The sequence below is a fragment of the Muscardinus avellanarius genome, assembly GCF_963383645.1.
Source record: "Muscardinus avellanarius genome assembly, chromosome: 3".
NCBI classification, from domain to species: domain Eukaryota; kingdom Metazoa; phylum Chordata; class Mammalia; order Rodentia; family Gliridae; genus Muscardinus; species Muscardinus avellanarius.
Window position 1 is genome coordinate 124152170 of NC_137788.1, and position 18164 is coordinate 124170333.

The 18164-nt window shown below is 54.2% G+C and overlaps 1 protein-coding gene across 1 annotated transcript in view; it reads left to right on the forward strand.

The window, feature by feature from the left end:
* The window catches only part of LIPC (lipase C, hepatic type), a gene marked incomplete at its 5' end in the record, with an annotated part of 148563 nt that overhangs the window by 112357 nt on the left and 18042 nt on the right, over nucleotides 1–18164 (forward strand). The window contains 5 exons of the mRNA XM_080690841.1: nucleotides 1254–1441; nucleotides 4103–4285; nucleotides 4751–4868; nucleotides 8641–8874; nucleotides 12228–12470. Coding sequence (XP_080546967.1) covers nucleotides 1254–1441; nucleotides 4103–4285; nucleotides 4751–4868; nucleotides 8641–8874; nucleotides 12228–12470 — 966 coding nt within the window. The remainder of the gene's footprint in view (nucleotides 1–1253; nucleotides 1442–4102; nucleotides 4286–4750; nucleotides 4869–8640; nucleotides 8875–12227; nucleotides 12471–18164) is intronic.

Sequence of the window (18164 nt, forward strand, 5' to 3'; positions counted from 1 at the left end):
CATCGCCCTTTGCTGGGAATTAATAACCTTTGAATTAATAACCTTTGGGTAGGAAAATTGGTTTCATTAATGCCTCCGCCTGTGCTCTGTAGGCTCGTCAGCTCTCAGCCCCACTGTCCCCTGAAACCAGAAACTCAGGATTATTATCTGAGAAGCCTGAATGATTTTATGCTCAGAAAGAATGATCAGGGTCCTTAGTAATTGGACTGAATTGAGTCACTGGCCAAAAATGTCAGCATGTTCGTGTGTCTGCCCAATGCCCAGGGGAGCCCACCCCTACCTGGAAGGGGGGGAGCGCCCTCGTCTAGCTTCTGGCCTGATCCCTAAGCCTGATGGGAAGATGTCGCCCACCATGACATGCCACTCCTGGAACTTGGCGCCTCCTCGGGCCCTGACCGGCCTCTGAGCACCGGAGTCCAGGAGTCCATCTGGGCCAACACTGAGGCTGACACTGGGAGGTCATTCCCTATCCCCTCCGACGCGGCTTGCAGTGCGGTCGAGGCGCCTCCAAAAGAGAGGCTAGACGGCACGGTCACAAAACTGGCCAAACAGTAAAAATGACCCTGTGCTGTCTCTGCCCACCCCTGCAGTCTCAGAGTCTCCAAGTGGGTGCTCATTTCTAGGGCAGAAAGCCCAGGGCCCTTGGGACTCCAGGCCCGCCCAGCCAGCCTCCTGCCTCCATGGGCATGAGGCTTGCCCGCCTCTGAGCCCTTCCCTCTGCTCCAAAAGCCCACTCCCCACCCAGACACTCACACGCCGCTGTCATCCTTAGAGCCAGGATTCTGCTCCCTGGGACGTCTCCCCCGAATGCCAGCTGCTCCGTGGCTCACAGGTAGTGTCACTGAGTCAGATGCTCTGTCCTCCGTCGCCCCAGCACTGGGGACCGACTGTTCTGGTCCTGCCATTCCAGTCTGGGCAGCGGGGCACGGGTGAGGGCCCACCCTGTCCCAGCAGGCCCCATGCCCCACCTGCGCTCCGCACACCCCTCAGGCTTTGCTGGCCCCTGGATGGCGGGACAGAGGGAAGGAGGAGCTGGCCCCTGGCCTCTGGGTCGTGTCCTCCAAGGTCGCCCTCAGTCGCATGGCTGTCAGGCTACAAGCACTCTGTGAGTTCCCCCAAAGTCGTGGCTTCTGCTCCCTCCAGCCCCTGGCAGTGACCTCTGGCTGTGTTCCCAGCCGCCCCTGGGTGATCCCAGAGCAGGCAGAGGGGGCACAGATGTCCGGCTGAGCACTGTCCCCGATTTTCTATTCCAGAGCCACTTGGGAGAAGAGCTGGAGCAGTTGAAACAATGAAATCATTTCAGGAGACGAAGACCCGATTCCTGCTCTACAAAGATGAGACCGGCGAGGGCTGCCAGCTCAGGCTCACCCCGCCCGGCTCCCTGCAGGAATGCGGCTTCAACTCCTCCCTGCCGCTGGTGGTGATAATCCACGGGTGGTCGGTAGGACACGCTTGTGCACCTTTCCCCTCTCTGCTTTGGCAGTTTTTCCTCTCTAATGTGTTCACTTTTAGTAAAAAGATAGGGCTCTGAAGATAACAACCCCATGCATAATGTTTGTGAAGCACCTTCAAACTTCCCAAGCCCTTCCTCCACACATCTCCTGGGTCGCCTCAGTCCCATGAGTAAGCAGGCCAGGGAAAATATAATTATCTCTACATTTCAGATAAAACGTGGCTCACAGAGGTCACGCAGCCCAGCAGGGCGTGGAGGGAGTGCAGGTTAGGTACACAGAAGGCTCCTCCCTGAACCTGCAGGTCTCGTGAGAGGAGGGAGGAAGGGAGCAGAGGACACGGGCTCCCGAGGAATGCAGTATCCTAAGGGTTAAATCCAGCAGTGCACAACAGACACCCAAATCAGTAGTGCAGATAAAACAGACATTTATTTCTGCTTCACACAATGGTGCAGAGATGTGAGCCAAGACTGGCTAGCCAGCTTGCTCCTCGAAGCCATGGAGGCCGCGCCCTCCGGCCCACAGCCCTGCGCCACAGTGCAGGAGGCCCTTCCCACCTGAGCACAAGCTGCCACACCTGCACTCCAGGCAGCGCTCAGTAGTAAGGATGCACACAAAGCGCTGTGCAGAAGCAAGGTTTTTTAAAAAAAACAGCTTTATTGAAATAAAACACATCGCATACAGATCATCCACTGAGACGCACGAGTCAAGGCTCTCGGTACACAGTGTTTGTTGGGGTAACCTCCCAGAGGCAGCTGTGAAATGCTTCCGGTGACACCTGCTGACCTCACTCACCGAGGTGGAAGATGGCTAAAGGAACAGCCTTGAAGAAAGTGCAGCCTTTCGGTGACACTAAAAACCCTGTTACTGCCGGGCATGGCGGCGCACGCTTGTGATCCCCGTGCTTGGGAGGGGAGACAGGAGGATCGCACGGGTTCGAAGCCAGCCGTGCTGGCTTAAGAGACCCTGTTTCCAAATAAAAATATAAAAATGGGTCTGGGAGTATAGCCCGGAGGTAGAAGGGCTTCCAGGAACCCCAGTACCACAAACAAGAAACAAAAAAAATCCTGTTTCCATGATGGAAAGAAAGCACGTTGTGGGTGAGGGAAGTAGAACCCTGTGAAGGCAGAGGGGTCTCCAGGAGGAACTCTGCCCCGCCTCCAGCTCACCCACCATTTAAAGTTCACAATTTGATCCCTCCAGAAAATCTGTTATCTCTTCTGTAGTCACAAAACATTTTATGTCGTCATGCCCAAAAATCCCCTTGAAGCCCCAGCGAGCTGGTCCTGGAGAGCAAACCCGGCTCGTCCACCCCGGCCCCTCAGCGCCTTCCCAGCCGCACCTCTCCCTGCCCTGTGGGCTCCAGCAGCTCCTTCCACAAGCCGCAAGGGTTTCCTGGATCTCTCCGCTCGGCCCTGGCTGATCTGTGCCCTCTGCCCAATGTACTTTTCCCTCTTTCCCCAAGTAACTTCCACTTTTTCTTCAAAGGGGCCTCCTGCAGGCCCAGCCCCGCCTCGCCCACAGCCAGGGTGTGTTCGCCCAGAGCCCCCACAGCCCGCACCTTCCAGCCCCTCCGGCTGCTCAGCTCTGCACGGTGGCCAGAGTTTCTCTGTCCTGCTAGGCTGCAAACTCCTTACCGGGAAAGGATTCTGACCCGTTCTTCTCAAACTCATCACTATGAGACAGTATCCATTACATATTAGGTTCTCCAAAGTGTTTGTGAGCTGAATTAATGGATGTGTCTTGTTTACAGCTGCAACATGAAGATAGCAAGGTCCTCTTACTAAAACATGTTCAACATTCTCAAAATCCTGCCCAGCCCCCAATACATCTACTACCATGACTATTAATCCCAACACAAATAGCAACCGCAACAGCTGTAATGACTGGCCGTGTGCTGGGTCCTTGTCGTGTGCCAGGCACTGTTCTAAGGGCTTCACAACCATCCTCGAAGGAGGGCATGATTATCCTCATGTTCCAGGTGGGGAAACTGAGGCACGGGGTACTGAATAACCTCCCCAAGGTCACCCGGCTAGTAAGTGGGAGAGCCTAGATTGGAGACAAGATGCCACGTGCCCACGAAGGCGCCCGGTGAGCACTTGTTACACGGCGGCGCCTCCTGGGCGGAGGCCGGCTGGGGCACCCGCTCCACCTCCGCCCCCCGGGCCTGGCCTGCAACTCACCCAACTCTTCTCCCGCCCCAGACTGCAGTTGGGTGGGGTGCCTGGTAAATGCTACAGACGCTATGTTTTCAAAACCCGGGAGAGGGGATGCTGCCGGCATGGAGGGAATCAGGGATGCTGTCACACACAGGATGGCCCCCACAAAGAGTTAGCTGGCCTCAAGCCCAGGATCGCAGGCCCAAGGACAGCGCACGGTTTCAACAGGAAAAATAAAATAGGTCTGGGGGGTGTAGCTTGGAGGTAGCACACCCTGGAAAATACACACACACACACACACACACACACACACACACACACAATTATCTATCCCCAAGTGGTGTCCACAGTACTGGGGATGAGGAGCCCAAGTGAAGCCCTTTCTCTTGACAAGGGCCCAGCAGTTATCCAAGGGTTGGAGGAGGGGAAGGCTGGGCATATGGGAGCTGGTGCAGCCCCCAGCCCGGCGCTGATGGCCGCAGTCGCCCGCAGGTGGACGGCGTGCTGGAAAGCTGGATCTGGAAGATGGCGGCCGCGCTGAAGTCCCAGGCAGCTCAGCCAGTGAACGTGGTACTGGTGGACTGGATCACGCTGGCCCACCGCCACTACGCCATCGCCGTGCGCAACACCCGCCAGGTGGGCCAGGAGGTGGCGGCCCTGCTCCTGTGGCTGGAGGTAAGCCCGGCCTTGCCCTTCCTCTGGGAGCACATGAAGTAAGCTTGCTTCTGTCCACATCCCAGATGCAGAGCGCCTGTGCTCAGCTGGCAGGACGAAGACCAGACCCCAGAGGCCCCCCTGGCCCCTGCTTTGTAACCATTCCTGCCCGCTTCCCATCCATAATGCTTTTATGGGCACCCTGGGGATCTAAGCAAGCTCGCCCTGGACACACAGGTGAACGCCCAGGTAGAGACCATAGGAGGCCTCAGCCACCAGGAAGGGGCTCAGGCAGCTAAAGAAAGGGGCGGCAAACCCCAGAGAGGGCAGAGGCCCTCACACGAGAAACCAGCTGCAGCTTAGAGCAGGAAGACATTGCCTCAGCCAGGAGCGGGCACAAAGCGCACGGCAGAGGCCCAGACGGAAGCCCAGAGGAGGCTTTCACGGCCGGCTTCTCCTCCTGCACCTACCGCTGCTGTCTTCCAGGAATCTGCCCAGTTTTCCCGCAGCAACGTTCACCTAATTGGGTACAGCCTGGGTGCTCACGTCTCAGGATTCGCAGGCAGCTACCTCAGCGGAAAGCACAAGGTTGGAAGGATTACAGGTAACCAGGCCTTTTTTTTTTTTTTTTTTTTTTTTTTTTGGTGGTGGTACTGGGAATGGAACCCAGGGGCCTTCTACCTCCGGGCTACACTCCCAGACCTATTTTATATTTTATTTGGAAACAGGGTCTCTTAAGTCAGCATGGCTGGCTTTGAACCTGCACTATCCTCCTGTCTCCGCCTCCCAAGCGTGGGGATTATAAGCGTGCACCAAAAGTCCCAGCTAAACAGGCCTTTTAACTAACATGCAGTAATCCCACGACTACACAGGGCATCAAGCAAGAACCTCTCTGCAAGTGTCATCAGTAAAACACCCGGCTTCTTCCCTGAGGTATTCGTGTTCATGCCATGGCTTGTAACACTCTCTCAAACATGACCGCTGTCATTAATTGCCATGGTTCCAAGAAAATTCAGAGCAAATTACAGACTCCGTTCCTATTGCCATTAGCCAAATAAATGCCTCTCGTACAAGTGCTAAATAGGACTAAAAACAGTGGGCTTTCTGCAGGGCGTGGTGGCGCACGCTTGTAATCCCCGCGCTTGGAAGGCGGAGACAGGAGGATCGCGCAGGTTCGAAGCCAGCCGTGCTGGCTTGAGAGACCCTGTTTCCAAATAAAAATATAAAAAATGGGTCTGGAAGTGTAGCCTGGAGGTATAAGGGTTTCCAGGAACCCCAGTACCACCAAAAGAAAAAAAAAAGTGGGCTTTCTGTATATTTTTGCAGCAAGAAAGGCTTAGTTTTAATCCATAGTTTTAAAAGCCCAGTGCCTGTGTATAGGCTGGTATTACACCTACATCTGTAATACCAGTACCTGGGAGGCTGAGACAAGGTTGGAGGCCATCCTCATCGATTTCCCAAAACCCTGTTTCACGATAAAAAAAAATAATCCGGATGTAGTGGCGCATGCGTGTAATCCCAGTACCTGGGAGGCGGAGACAGGAGGAGGGAAGGTTTGCAGCCAGCGCAGCTACCTAGTGAGGCCCTCTGCCACGTAATGAGACCCTGTTTCAAAAGAAAGAATAAAAAATAGGACTGGGGGTGTGGCTCAGAGGTAGAATGCCCCTGCATTCAATCCTCAGTACTGCAAAATAAAAATAAAAATAAAAATAAACCGGGCATGGTGGCACACACCTCTAATCCCAGTACCTGGGGATTGAAATAGGAGGATCACAGGTTTGAGGCCAGTCTCAGTAATATAGCAAGACCCTCAACAACTTAGTGAGATCTTGTTTCAAAATAAAAAATCAAATAGGAGCCAGGTGTGGTGGCACATGCTTGTAATCCCAGCATTTGGGAGGCTGAGACAGGAGGATCACGGTTTGCAGACAGCCTCAGTGACTTAGTGAGGCCCTTTGCAACTCAGTGAGACCCTGCTTCAAAATAAAGAATAAAAAATATGTCTTGGGGTGTAGCTCAGAGGTAGAATGGCCCTGGGTTCCATCCCCAGTACTGCAAAATAAATAAATTAATTAAATTAAATAGAATTGGATTCAATCCCCAGAACCAAGAGGAAGGAAGGAAGGGAGAAAGGAAGGAGGAAGGAGGTGTGGCCCAGAGGAACGACCGCAGGTTCAATCCCCAGTACAAAAAACTAAAAAGCTAAAAAACAGCCTGACATAGATGCATTGCGAGGTCAAGATCATGGGCTTAATCTGCTGTCACACAGCAGCCACGTTGGTGCCTCCGTTCCCACATCTGGGAACACACAGGACTTACTCTAGGACCCAGCTGAGTAGAAGGATGGACTTCCACACCAAAATCCTGCCCCAAACTCCACACCCTCACAAACAACTGCAGACACCCACAAAGAGCTGGATGTGGGACAGAGGCCTTTTCCCCCAAGCGTCCCTGAGGCCGACCCACCCTCATGCACACTGCCCCAGCACCAGGCCCCAGAGCACACAGACCTGGTCTCACTGCCCCCCAGCAAAGTCCCTGAGCCCCACGGACACCCACAGAGATGAAACCTCAGAGCAAGGCCCTCTGGGCGCAGAATCCCTGCTGTGTTCTGCATCTTCTCCTGCCAGCCCGCCCGTATCCAGGCTCCGAGGACACTAGGCTTCTCTGTTCTCCAAACACACCAGAGCCTCTCGTGCCCCTGGGCCTTTGCACGGAGTGTTCTCCACACCCACCACTCCTCCAGCCAGGCCTAGCCTGCCTCCCGAGCTCCTGCCCAGCCCTCGAGACCCAGCAGGAGAAAACAAGATTATTTAAGGTGAAAGACGTAGAGCTGTTGTGACCTTCTCTTTCATGAAGTAGAAGTACTTTTAAAATCAGCTACTTTTCTACTATTACCATTCCGTGTATGTGTGTACGTGTTTTCCTGGGGATTGAACCCAGAAGCATTCCACCCCTGAGTTATACCCTCAATAATTTTTGGAAACAGGATTTCCCTAAGTTGATCAAAGTCTTACTACTTACCAAGGTTGTCCTCAAATTGGTGATCCTCCTGTCTCAGCCTCCCAAGTACTAGGATTATAGGTATATACCACCACAGCCAGCTGAAAAAAAATATTTTTAAGTAAAAATAAGTGGTGGTGCATGCTTGAAATCCCAGTACTTGGGAGGTTGAGACAGGAGGATCACAGTTTTGAGGCCAGCCTCAGCTATTTAGTGAGGCCCTCCACAACTCAGTGAGACCCTGTTTCAAAATAAAGAACAAAACATAGGTCTGGGGATGTAGAACATCCCTAGGTTCAATCCCCAATAACACACACGCGCGCGCGCACACACACACACACACACACACACACACACGATAGAAATGATTAGGTAGACATGGAAAAGGATTAAGCTAGTCATTTGATGAGAATGGGTCTCCTCATTCTTTGTCTTGCTGGGAAGCGAGGAAGCCTGGCCACGGCACCAAGGAAATGGGACCAGAGGCTGGGTCAGAATTCAGCGGGCGGGCGGCCTGGCGCCTGCGCCTTGGCCCGCTTCATGCTGGCTGGTGTTTGGGGTCACATCGGGCTGGTTCCCCTGTTGTTATCTTGCGGCCACCTGCAGAACAAGGAATGTGGCCACACTGGGGCTGTGTGCGGGGCTGAGAAGGTGCACTCATAACCGCCATCCATTCCTCCCCTGGCAGGGACAGAGGTCAGGACTGCGGGGCAGGCCAGGCCCAGGAAGAAAGACAGAAAAGGCCTTGAGTGCATAAATACTCCCCACCCAGGCTGGGGAGCTGCCGCTTGTCTCACAGAAACACATCTGTCATTAGCGGACAGGGCTCCTAGCAACCCTATTTGCTCAGAACATTTCCACCCGGGTACAGCAATGTCCTAGGGCTCTCCTGGACATTCCGGAGACATTAGTGTAGGAGGAAAGCCAGCTTGTTGAGGGAAATTATTGACAACACCTAGGAAATAAATTCATCCTTTGATGGGTACATTAGAACCATATATAATGAGCACATTGGGTTTTTTAATGCAAACAGATGCTCTTGAAAGGAGTCTGAGAGGTGCTCAAAATTCACTAACTTAAATAAATCAAGCATTCCCTCATACCCTTATTTCTACCACTGGACATTCTCTATAAAACTCCCCTTTCCCCTTCCAGATCATGCCCAGCCTGTGTCTAACTTTCACCACCATCTGTAACTATGGTTTTACTGCAAAAAGGTTATGGTAAGATTTTCTAGAGAGTGATTATACCCTGGCTTCTTCTCCTCCCTGCTAGCTCATAAATGTGCAGTAATAGCAACCAGGCAAAGAGCGCCTTTCTCCACCCCTCCCGGATCATCCATCCATCTGACGTCACCTTTGCCTCCCCATCAGGGCTGGATCCTGCGGGTCCTCTGTTTGAGGGAAATTCTCCCAGCGACCGTCTCTCTCCAGACGATGCCAGTTTTGTGGATGCCATTCACACCTTTACCCGGGAGCACATGGGCCTGAGTGTGGGCATCAAACAGCCCGTAGCACACTATGACTTCTACCCCAACGGGGGCACCTTCCAGCCCGGCTGCCACTTCCTGGAGCTCTACAAGCACATCGCACAGCACGGCTTAAACGGTGAGGAAGAGTGGCCCAGAGCCGGGCCTGACCGCACACTCCCCCGGGGCCTCTGGCACCCGGCGGATCCACCCACTCTGCAGGACTCTGGGAAGTTTGGCAAGGATAGGGTCCCAGGGCTGTGGTCCCCAGGTCCACTCGGAACGCGGGCTGCGGGAGCGGGGTGAGGGCTGATGGCCCACAGGCAAGGAGAGGAGGCCGGGCCCTGAGAGTAAACAGAGGGACACCACAGAGCGCGCCCCCTTCCCTCGCCCTGTGCGCCCAAGCAAAGCCAACCTCCGAAAGTTGGGTCCAGAGGCTGGGGAGTAGTTCCCCATCTCTGGAAGCTTTCTCGCTCAGGGGCTTCCGCCATTAGGAACCACAGTAGGGTTCACCTTGGTAGGTCATGACTGCTCGACCCTGGTCTCCACCCACCCCAGGAAGCTTATGCAGCAGAGCTCACGGAGCCTCCCTTTGGGAAGCCAGCTGCACATCTGTCCCACACACCCAGAACCCGAGACAGAACTGGAGATGGCACCAGCTGGGTTGTGACTCCGCTTCTCTTTCAAATCCTAAAAGCCAAACATTAACATGCCCATCTGTAACACGCAGGGGATCGGAGGGCAGAAATGTCAGCAGCAGCCACACCTGCCACAGGCATTTCAAATGTCTCCTTATCATGAAGCCAGGCGTGGTGGCGCACGCTGGTAATCCCAGCATTGGGGAGGCTGAGACAGGAGGATCACGGTTTGCAGGCAGCCTCAGCTACTTAGTGAGGCCCTTTGCAACTCAGTGAGACCCTGTTTCAAAATAAAGAATAAAAGAAAAGTTGGGTTGGGGGTATAGCTCGGAGGTAGAATGCCCCTGGGTTCCATCCCCAGTACTGCAAAAAGAAAGAAAGAAAGAAAGAAAGAAAGAAAGAAAGAAAGAAAGAAAGAAAGAAAGAAAGAAAGAAAGAAAGAAAGAAAGATTTTTTTAAAAAAAAGTTGGGCTAGGGGTATAGCTCAGAGGTAGAATGCCCCTGGGTTCCATTCCCAGTACCGCAAAAAAAAAAAAAAAGAAGGAGGAGGAAGGAGGAAGGAGGAAGGAGGAAAAGGAGGAGGAGGAGGAGGAGGAGGAGGAGGAGGAGGAGGAGGAGGAGGAGGAGGAGGAGGAGGAGAAAGGAAAAAAAGAAAACTGTCTCCTTATCATAAAACAGCATCCTGATAAAACACGCCACGCCACTCTGAGCCAGCTGGAGACCCTCATCCACCCCACACCACCTTCTCACCTGCTCAGTCCCAACCAAAAGCGAAGACACCCCCACCCTCACCTCTCACATTGCAGAAGACCTTCACACTCCACCCTCTCCTGCTGGCCCAGCCTTCCACCCGCTGGCCTATGCCGCGCCCAGACTCCATCTCCCAGGGCACTGCCACCGCCCCTCGGGCCACCAGCAGCTCCCTGCTGACTGTCCAGCCGCCCCCCACACCTCCACAGAGCACCGGGATAGTGCTTAGTAACCACGTGCCTGGTCGACACTCTGACCAAACCCTGCCAGCCTGCCCATCTGTGTGGGCAAGGGAGGGGCTCAGTTCCTCGATCCTGAGTTTGAAAGCGTCCCCACCCCGGGCAGCCCTCCCAGCCACACCTGAACAGGGCAGCTGGATGAGCTCCGTGAAGCCACGAAGGGCTCGGGTTTGGTTTGCTGTAGTTTCTGTTTTTGTTTTGCAGTGCTGTGGGGATTTAACCCAGGCCTGGCACACCAGGCAAGAGCTCAATTAATAAGCTGCGTCCCGGCCCTTTTTATTTTGAGACCGGGTCTTGCTAAGTTGCCCAGACGGGCCTGGAACTTGCGGTCATCCTGCCTCAGCCTCCCCAGTCCCTGGGGTGGTGGGCATGCCGCCCACCACATGGGGCTCTGTTTTCTCATTTACAGCCGCAGCCACAGGGCTGAGGAAGGCAGGGAGAGAGCCAGCAGAAGGCAAAGCCTCCTACCAGGAGCATGCCTCCTACTACGTGCTCAGGACGCAGCCACGAGGGACCCGGAGCTGAGATGGCTCCTCTGAGCTTGAATAATTTACTACAGATTAGATTAATATTTCAAAGGGTTTTAAGACCAAAATTCATGGAACATAAACAAGTTTGCTTTCTCAGGTTAGGCCTGTGGCTGTTCAGACCTGTCATATGTTCCCTTTTTTTATTTTTTATTTTTTCCCATTTTGCAGTTCTGTGGTTCAAACCCAGGGCCTCACCAATGCTAGGCAAGCTCTCTACTGACCACTGAGCTACATCCCCAGGCATGGATCTCACTAAGACGCCCAGGCTGGCCCCAAACTCATGATCCTCCTGCCTCAGCCTCCCAGGTAGCCGGAACTGCAGGGCGTGTCCTTTACAGCCATCCCCCTCTGGTTTCCCAGGCCTGTTACCTGAGCCGCCGCGGGGGCCGCTTAGGGACAGAAGCGGGTATTACTCAGGAGAGGCCTTAGCTGTGCAGTCATCACAGTAAGAAGTGCCTCACAGGTGTAGATTCAATAAGAAGAGAGGCGTCCACACAGCCTGATCCGGCCAACACCAGAGCTGGGGCCTCACACTTGGGCATTTGTTTTTTGTTTGTTTGTTTGTTGTTTTGTTTTTGTTTTGTTTGATGTGGTACTGGGGTTCCTGGAAGCCCTTCTACCTCCGGGCTACACTCCCAGACCTATTTTATATATATTTTTTTTTAATTTAGAAACAGGGTCTCAGCCGGGCGTGGTGGTGCATGCTTGTAATCCCCGCGCTTGGGAGGCGGATACAGGAGGATCACGCAGGTTCGAAGCCAGCCTCAGCTGGCTTAAGAGACCCTGTTTCCAAATAAAAATAAAAAATAGGTCTGGGAGTGTAGCCCTAAGGTAGAAGGGCTTCCAGAAACCTCAGTACCACCAAAAAAAAAAAAGAAAGAAAGAAAGAAAGAAAAAAGAAACAGGGTCTCCTACGCCAGCGCGGCTGGCTTCGAACCTGCGCGATCCTCCTGTCTCCGCCTCCCAAGTGCGGGGATTACAAGCGTGCGCCACCACGCCTGGCACACTTGGGCATTTGTAAACATTTGAGTTACCTACTCCGCTTTCTTAAATAGCCTGACCTTTTCCCAGTGGCCTGGGGAAGGCCTGGGGAGGTACCACGCACTCGCGGGGCCTCCCCTGGGCCCAGCTTGCCTAGGAATTTGGCCTGACGCTGGATGACCAGAGGGGCGACTTGCCTTAGTTTTCAGTCCGTTATTCCATCCCGCGTCTGCAGGGGGTCACCCTCAGCAGCCCAACCCCGCGCACAGAGTGCCAGCTGTGGGCTGAGGAGCAAGGGTTCTCTGAGGCAGCTGGGGCTGACAGGTGACCGCGTTGTTCTCGCCTGTGTTCCAGCCATCACCCAGACCATAAAGTGCGCCCACGAGCGGTCGGTGCACCTCTTCATCGACTCCTTGCTCCACGGCCACCTGCAGAGCATGGCGTACCAGTGCAGCGACATGGACAGCTTCAGCCAGGGCCTGTGCCTCAGCTGCGGGAAGGGCCGCTGCAACACCCTGGGCTACCACGTGCGCCGGGAGCCATGCAGCAAGAGCAGACGGCTGTTCCTTGTGACCCGCGCCCAGTCTCCCTTCAAAGGTGGGTGCTGATAGGCCGTCAGCCTTCAGAAGGGCAGCCCTGTTCCCACGCTGAAGGCTGGCAACCCCTCCACACTGCGTGCAGAGCCGCTCCTGCTCTGCCACACCTGTGTGCGGCCACAGGGGCTCCGGCAGTGACGCTGACGGCCTTCCTCCTGTCCTCAGAAAAGCCACCTGGCCACAGGTGCTAGGAGGAGAACCTTGATAATTTCTAGAACAATTCTTGAGTCGGCCTCTCTGCCCACTTTTGTGGCCCCTGCAATGGTAGATGTGGAAGGCCTCCAGCTGTTCCCGGACCACAGCTCCTGTCCAAGGCGCTGAAGGGTCTCCCAGCCTAGACTATACCCCAGGTCTTCCATCTCCGCCCCGGACCCCATGTGAAAACCCGGGGGTCTCGGCTCCCTACTTTAAATCTACTGATCTTAGCCGGGCATGGTGGCCCACGCTTGTAATCCCAATGCTTGGGAGGCTGAGACAGGAGGATTGCACAGGTTCAAAGCCAGCCTCAGCTACTTAGTGAAGCTCTCAGCACCTTAGTGAGACCCTGTTTCCAAATAAAATATAAAAAAATAGGTCTGGAAGTATAGCCCAGAGGTAGAAAAGCCCCTGGATTCCGCCCCCCAGTACCACACACACACACACACACACACACACACACACACACACAAATCTGCTGATCTTCCAGGATATTATTATAATTCCAAGGTCCTCCCAGGACATGATTCAGCTTCCAGGTTTCCCATCCAAATCCTTAACCTCAGGGCACAAGAGAGCTCCTGCTGCTCTCCGGGTTGAACAGGAGGTCGGAAGCCAGAAAAAGGGTGGCGACGCAACCTTAGCCCAGGTCAGCAGAGAAATATCTGCTGAAGCCTAGGTCCTCCCAGAGGGAACAAGCCGTCTGCTGCCTTAACGTTTCTGCCTACTCCTTAAAACAACTCAGGAGGGCCTCCAGTTTCACAGCAAGGCTGGAGGAGGACTCTGTTGTGCTGGTCTGTTAGGACCACAGGGATAACGCTGCGGGGAGCAGGGGTCGACATGAACGGGCCACTGCCGCCACCACCCTCGCACCATAGTTTATACCAACAGCAGACATGTCCTCTGAGCCCGCCCGCTCCTCACAGCCATGAGTGAGGCTGGCAAGGCTGGTATTCCTCCATTTCAAAGAGGAGGCAAGCAGGGTGTGGTGGAGCGCCCACGCCACCCAGCCTGCGAGGGGCCTGGGACGGGGCCACCTGACTCCCGCTCCGGTGCTCCTTTGGTAAACCACTCTCAAGTTCAGGCTTGTAGGAGACTTGGATTTTAGGCACAGAATTCCTCTGGTTATCAACCAAAGCATTGGGAGCCAGAGCAAGTTCTGTCCTTCAAGGTTAGAGGGGACAGCCCCCAGCAGCAGGTGAGGGATTGGAAGGCCTCCTCCTCCGGCTCCCCCACTGCAGGCTACCAGTTAGAGGCTCATGGTTAACCAGTTCCTATGCTAAGTGGCAAAGTGATTAAGCCTCTCACATACTCACATTTGGCTGAATCGGTTTTAATCATGGATGTCAGCATGGTAAGACATCGTTCCGCCCAGCCATATAACAGACCAGAAGAAGGCCCAGACGGGGCAGATCATTCATCCAGGAATACCATGTGAATCCTTAGCAGGGTCACATTTAGTTTGTTCTGGGGTGTTTGGGGCTTTTGTTTGATTATTTTTGAGGTGCTGGGGTCAAACCCAGGGCCTCACACATGCTAGGCAAGCACTCTATCCCAGGCCCTCTATTTTTGCTTTGAAATAGGGTCTCGCTAAGCTACTGCGCTGGCCTGGAGCCTGTACTCCTCCTGTCTCGGCCTCCCAAGTCCTGGGATTGCAGCTATGCACCGCCAAGCCCGGCTCAGAGCCAGCACTGAAACCCTGAGCCTCTAACAAGGAGCTGAGTGATTCTCATCTCCTCAGCCCGCCCCCGGGCTGTGCAGGAGAAGGAGCCGGCTTGCTCTCTCCTTGGGCTCAGTGAAGGAAATCAAGTCTTTGGGCTGAATTGGAAACTTGACGTGAAGGGGTGGGCTGAGCCCAGCCTCAGGACATTCCCTGGGGGCTTGGAGGTGGTGGGAGGTACAGTATCAAGAGAAGGGAGAAGGGTAAGAAGAGCAGAAGGTCACAGGCCTCTGAGCACACGAGCATTGCTTTCTTGCTAAGGGACCACTGCCACCTTAGAGCAGCGTCCCACCCAGCAGCTGCCCTCCCCCAGGGAGCTCATCCTGGTCTACTCAAGCAGAGCCCTCCCCCAGGGGCCTGGTGGAGCCCAGCGGGACACTGAGTCCCATGGAAACACCATCCGTGTCTATTCTCACGACCTGTTCTGCTCCAGGGACATCCAATGAGGATGGTACCTGCTTGGCCAGTGACACAGAGGTACTGAGGCAGGACTGCCTGAAGCTGGTCAGGACGACCTCCATCCCACCTGCTCAAGGTCCCAGGGCCGAGCTGGGCCTCCCCATACCCTCCCATCTCTTCACCCCAGAGGCTCAGGCTTAGTCCTTCCAGGGAACAAAGTCCTAACCTTCTCCCCTACTTCCACTCATGGGCACAGAGCAGCATCTCTGTGGCCACATCGAGTGCCCGAGGAGGCCTGCACGTGATGCCCCATGACACTGGCCTGCTCAAAAGCAGCTACTTATGGGATGCCACAATCCCTCCGATGCTGTGTCGTCCAAGGTGGTAGCCACTTACCATAGGTGACTATTTAAACCCACATTTAAACATCTTAACTTAAAGGAAACCAAATTTAGTACCTCAGTCTTGTAGCCCCACCTTTCAAATATTCAAATATATGCACAGAATCCAGGTGTGGTGCCACGTGGTTGGAATCCCAGTACTTGGGAGGCTGAGACAGAAGGATCGCAGGTTCACAGCCAGCCTCAGCTACTTAGTGAGGTCCTCTGCAACTCAGTGCGACCCTGTTTCAAAATAAAGAACAACAAATTAGGCTGGAAGTACAGCTTAGAGGTAGAATTTCCCTGGATTCAATCTCCAATACCTAGCCGGGCGTGGTGGCGCACACTTGTAATCCCTGCGCTTGGGAGGCGGAGACAGGAGGATCGTGCTGGTTCAGAGCCAGCCTCGCTGGCTTAAGAGACCCTGTTTCAAAATAAATAAAATATAAAAAATAGGTCTGGGAATGAAGCCCGGAGGTAAAAGGGCTTCCAGGAACCCCAGTACCACCAAAAAAATAAATAAATAAATAAATAAATAAAAAATCCCAGTACCTAAAAAAAAAAATGTGCACCAAAATAAAACATTTCCATTCTTGCGGAAATTCTGTTGATGGTGCTGGTGTGCAGCCTTTAATCTAGGCCACATAACCACACTATTCCCCATCACGGCCATGACCATCGCTAACTTGGGCCTATCTCTCCGGTCACCCCCAGCCTTTTGATGAATAAGCCTAGATCCTCCACAGAGCAGGCCCGCCCAGCCCTGGTGTTCAGAGAAGCCACAATCTGTATTTTTGGGGACATCTAATTGCACTGTATTTTAGCTCAGAGTCTGATCGGGCAAGATAAACATCACCTCTCAACTGCAGTTCCACAAAGGGTGACTGCTTGGCCCACATTCCTCTGGCTCCCAAGATATTTTGACATAATCATCAAAGGATCTATTTCCTACTACCGTACACCAGAACTCGGGTAAACAGCAGTAGCAAGGAGAAGGGGAACCCGGCACTGAGTGAGGGGAGGTGATTTATCGCCCACCGACGTCCTCGCCAGCTCGGAAGGAAACTTTACAAGTCTGGGGGGCCTGTTTTTGAGCAAGGGGGAGAGAATCTCATCTGTACTGAGTAAAGCCTGCCCGGCCAGTGTCTCAGCTGATGTCACTCTCCAGAGAAGTACTGGGTGGAGGGAGGAGGGTGGCACTTTGGGGGGCACTCAACCCCGCTGCCATGCTGGGTGTCTTGAGTGAATCCTCAGTCATCAAGCTGACATGGCGGCATGCCTACAATTCCCGTCCTGGGGAGGCTATGATAGGAGGATCATAGGCTTGAGGCCGGCCTCAGCAACTTAGTGAAACCCTCAGTAACCTAGCAAGACCATGTTTCAAAATAAAAAAATAAAAAGGATGGGGTGTAGCTCAGAGATAAACTGTCCTTGGGTTCAATATTCAGTAAAAAGAAAAAAAAAGGGGGGGGATCTTGGTCATCCTTCAATCCTTAAAAGCAACTGAAAGAGGCAGAGACAGCGATGGGGATAGGCTAATTTTTCCCATAGACACATTGAGATTCAGAGGAATTAAATCCCCTTCCCAAGATCGCACGGTTTGTGAGCAGCAAGCATAGTATTTGCTCACAGCTGGCCTGGATTCCAGGCCCTTGCTTCAGGCCAAGAGGTCCCTAAGTGGAGGACCACGGCCACGCGCTGAGCGACCTCGAGCTCCCCGTGCTCCCGCAGCACCACCTGTGCTCCCCGGCCTCTTGCTGATCCCCAGTTCTTCCCCAGCTCCCTCCTGCGCTTTCTCCTGCGCCTGGGCCTCTCGCAGCGGGGAGCTTGCTCCTGCAGCCAGGGGTCACGGGGTCTCTCCGCGTGGTGGGATGACCCGCCACACTGCGACTTTGGAGTCATCTGCCTTGAGCTTTCCTTGCTATCCCTTTGGAAGGTGTTCGCTGACTTCCAGGGAAAGTTCCAGAAGAAGCAGTAAGAAAGCACAGGCCTGGGATCCGCCTGGGCTCCTGAGGGGCCTCTGCTGCCCGCTCCTATGTGACCTGACCTCGTACCAAAACCTCTGTGGGCCTCTGCACCCTCCGCCTCCAAGTGAGGGAGGCGATCAAGCGTGGGGATGCATCCCTGAAAACAGGAGCTTCGGGGGCCGCCGGGCCGTCCCACAGGGAGGGAGGGAGGAGGTGATATGGATTACCGCCAGGTAGAAGGCAGGCATGTCCACACCGCTGCCCCTCACACCCTCACAGCGCCTGGGAGGAGCCTCACACCATGTCATGGGGGGACACAAGCTCCAGAGAGGCCGCAGAGGGGATGCAGCCCTGGTCCTGCCTCAGTTGAGGATGCTCATTACTGTAATGTTGAAATTGAGTTGGGAGTCGCAAAGGAGGCAAAAACCAGCTAAGTCTTTGTGTGAGACCAAGTTTCTTTAATTAGACTGGCACCTTTGGCGAGGTCTGCCGACTGTGGGGGAGGGACCGATGATCAGACAACCGTCACGGTCAGCAGAGTCACGCCACAGAGGAAGTGAGGGTTTTATGTAGCTGGGATCTTGGGGTGGGGCTAGCGGCGTGGGCATGCCAGTCCTCTCGTGATGTCTGGAGTCCTGCGACCTCCGGAGTCTTGAGACATCTCTGCTTCTGGCTTCCGGGGTCCCGCCTCCTGTCCTGTGCTGTGGGGGGGTGGCCCGACCTATCAATTACCATCCCACAGGAAGCACCCACAGCACAAAGGGTGACTGGCAGCAGGAGGCCAGTCCACACAACACTGTCGCACACACGTGCACACACGTGTGGACACACACACACACACACACCTCCTGTTCCACCTCCGGGCAGCTAGCAACAAATACCTGCCCACAGCAGGGCAAGCAGCTGCCCTCCTGACATCAGAGCAGCAACATACAGGGCTGTCCTGGTAACCCCAGCAAGGTCACAGAATAAATGCGTGTGTTCAGACACAGATCACCTGCCCTTTCTCCCTTGTGCACATCTGGGCTAGTACA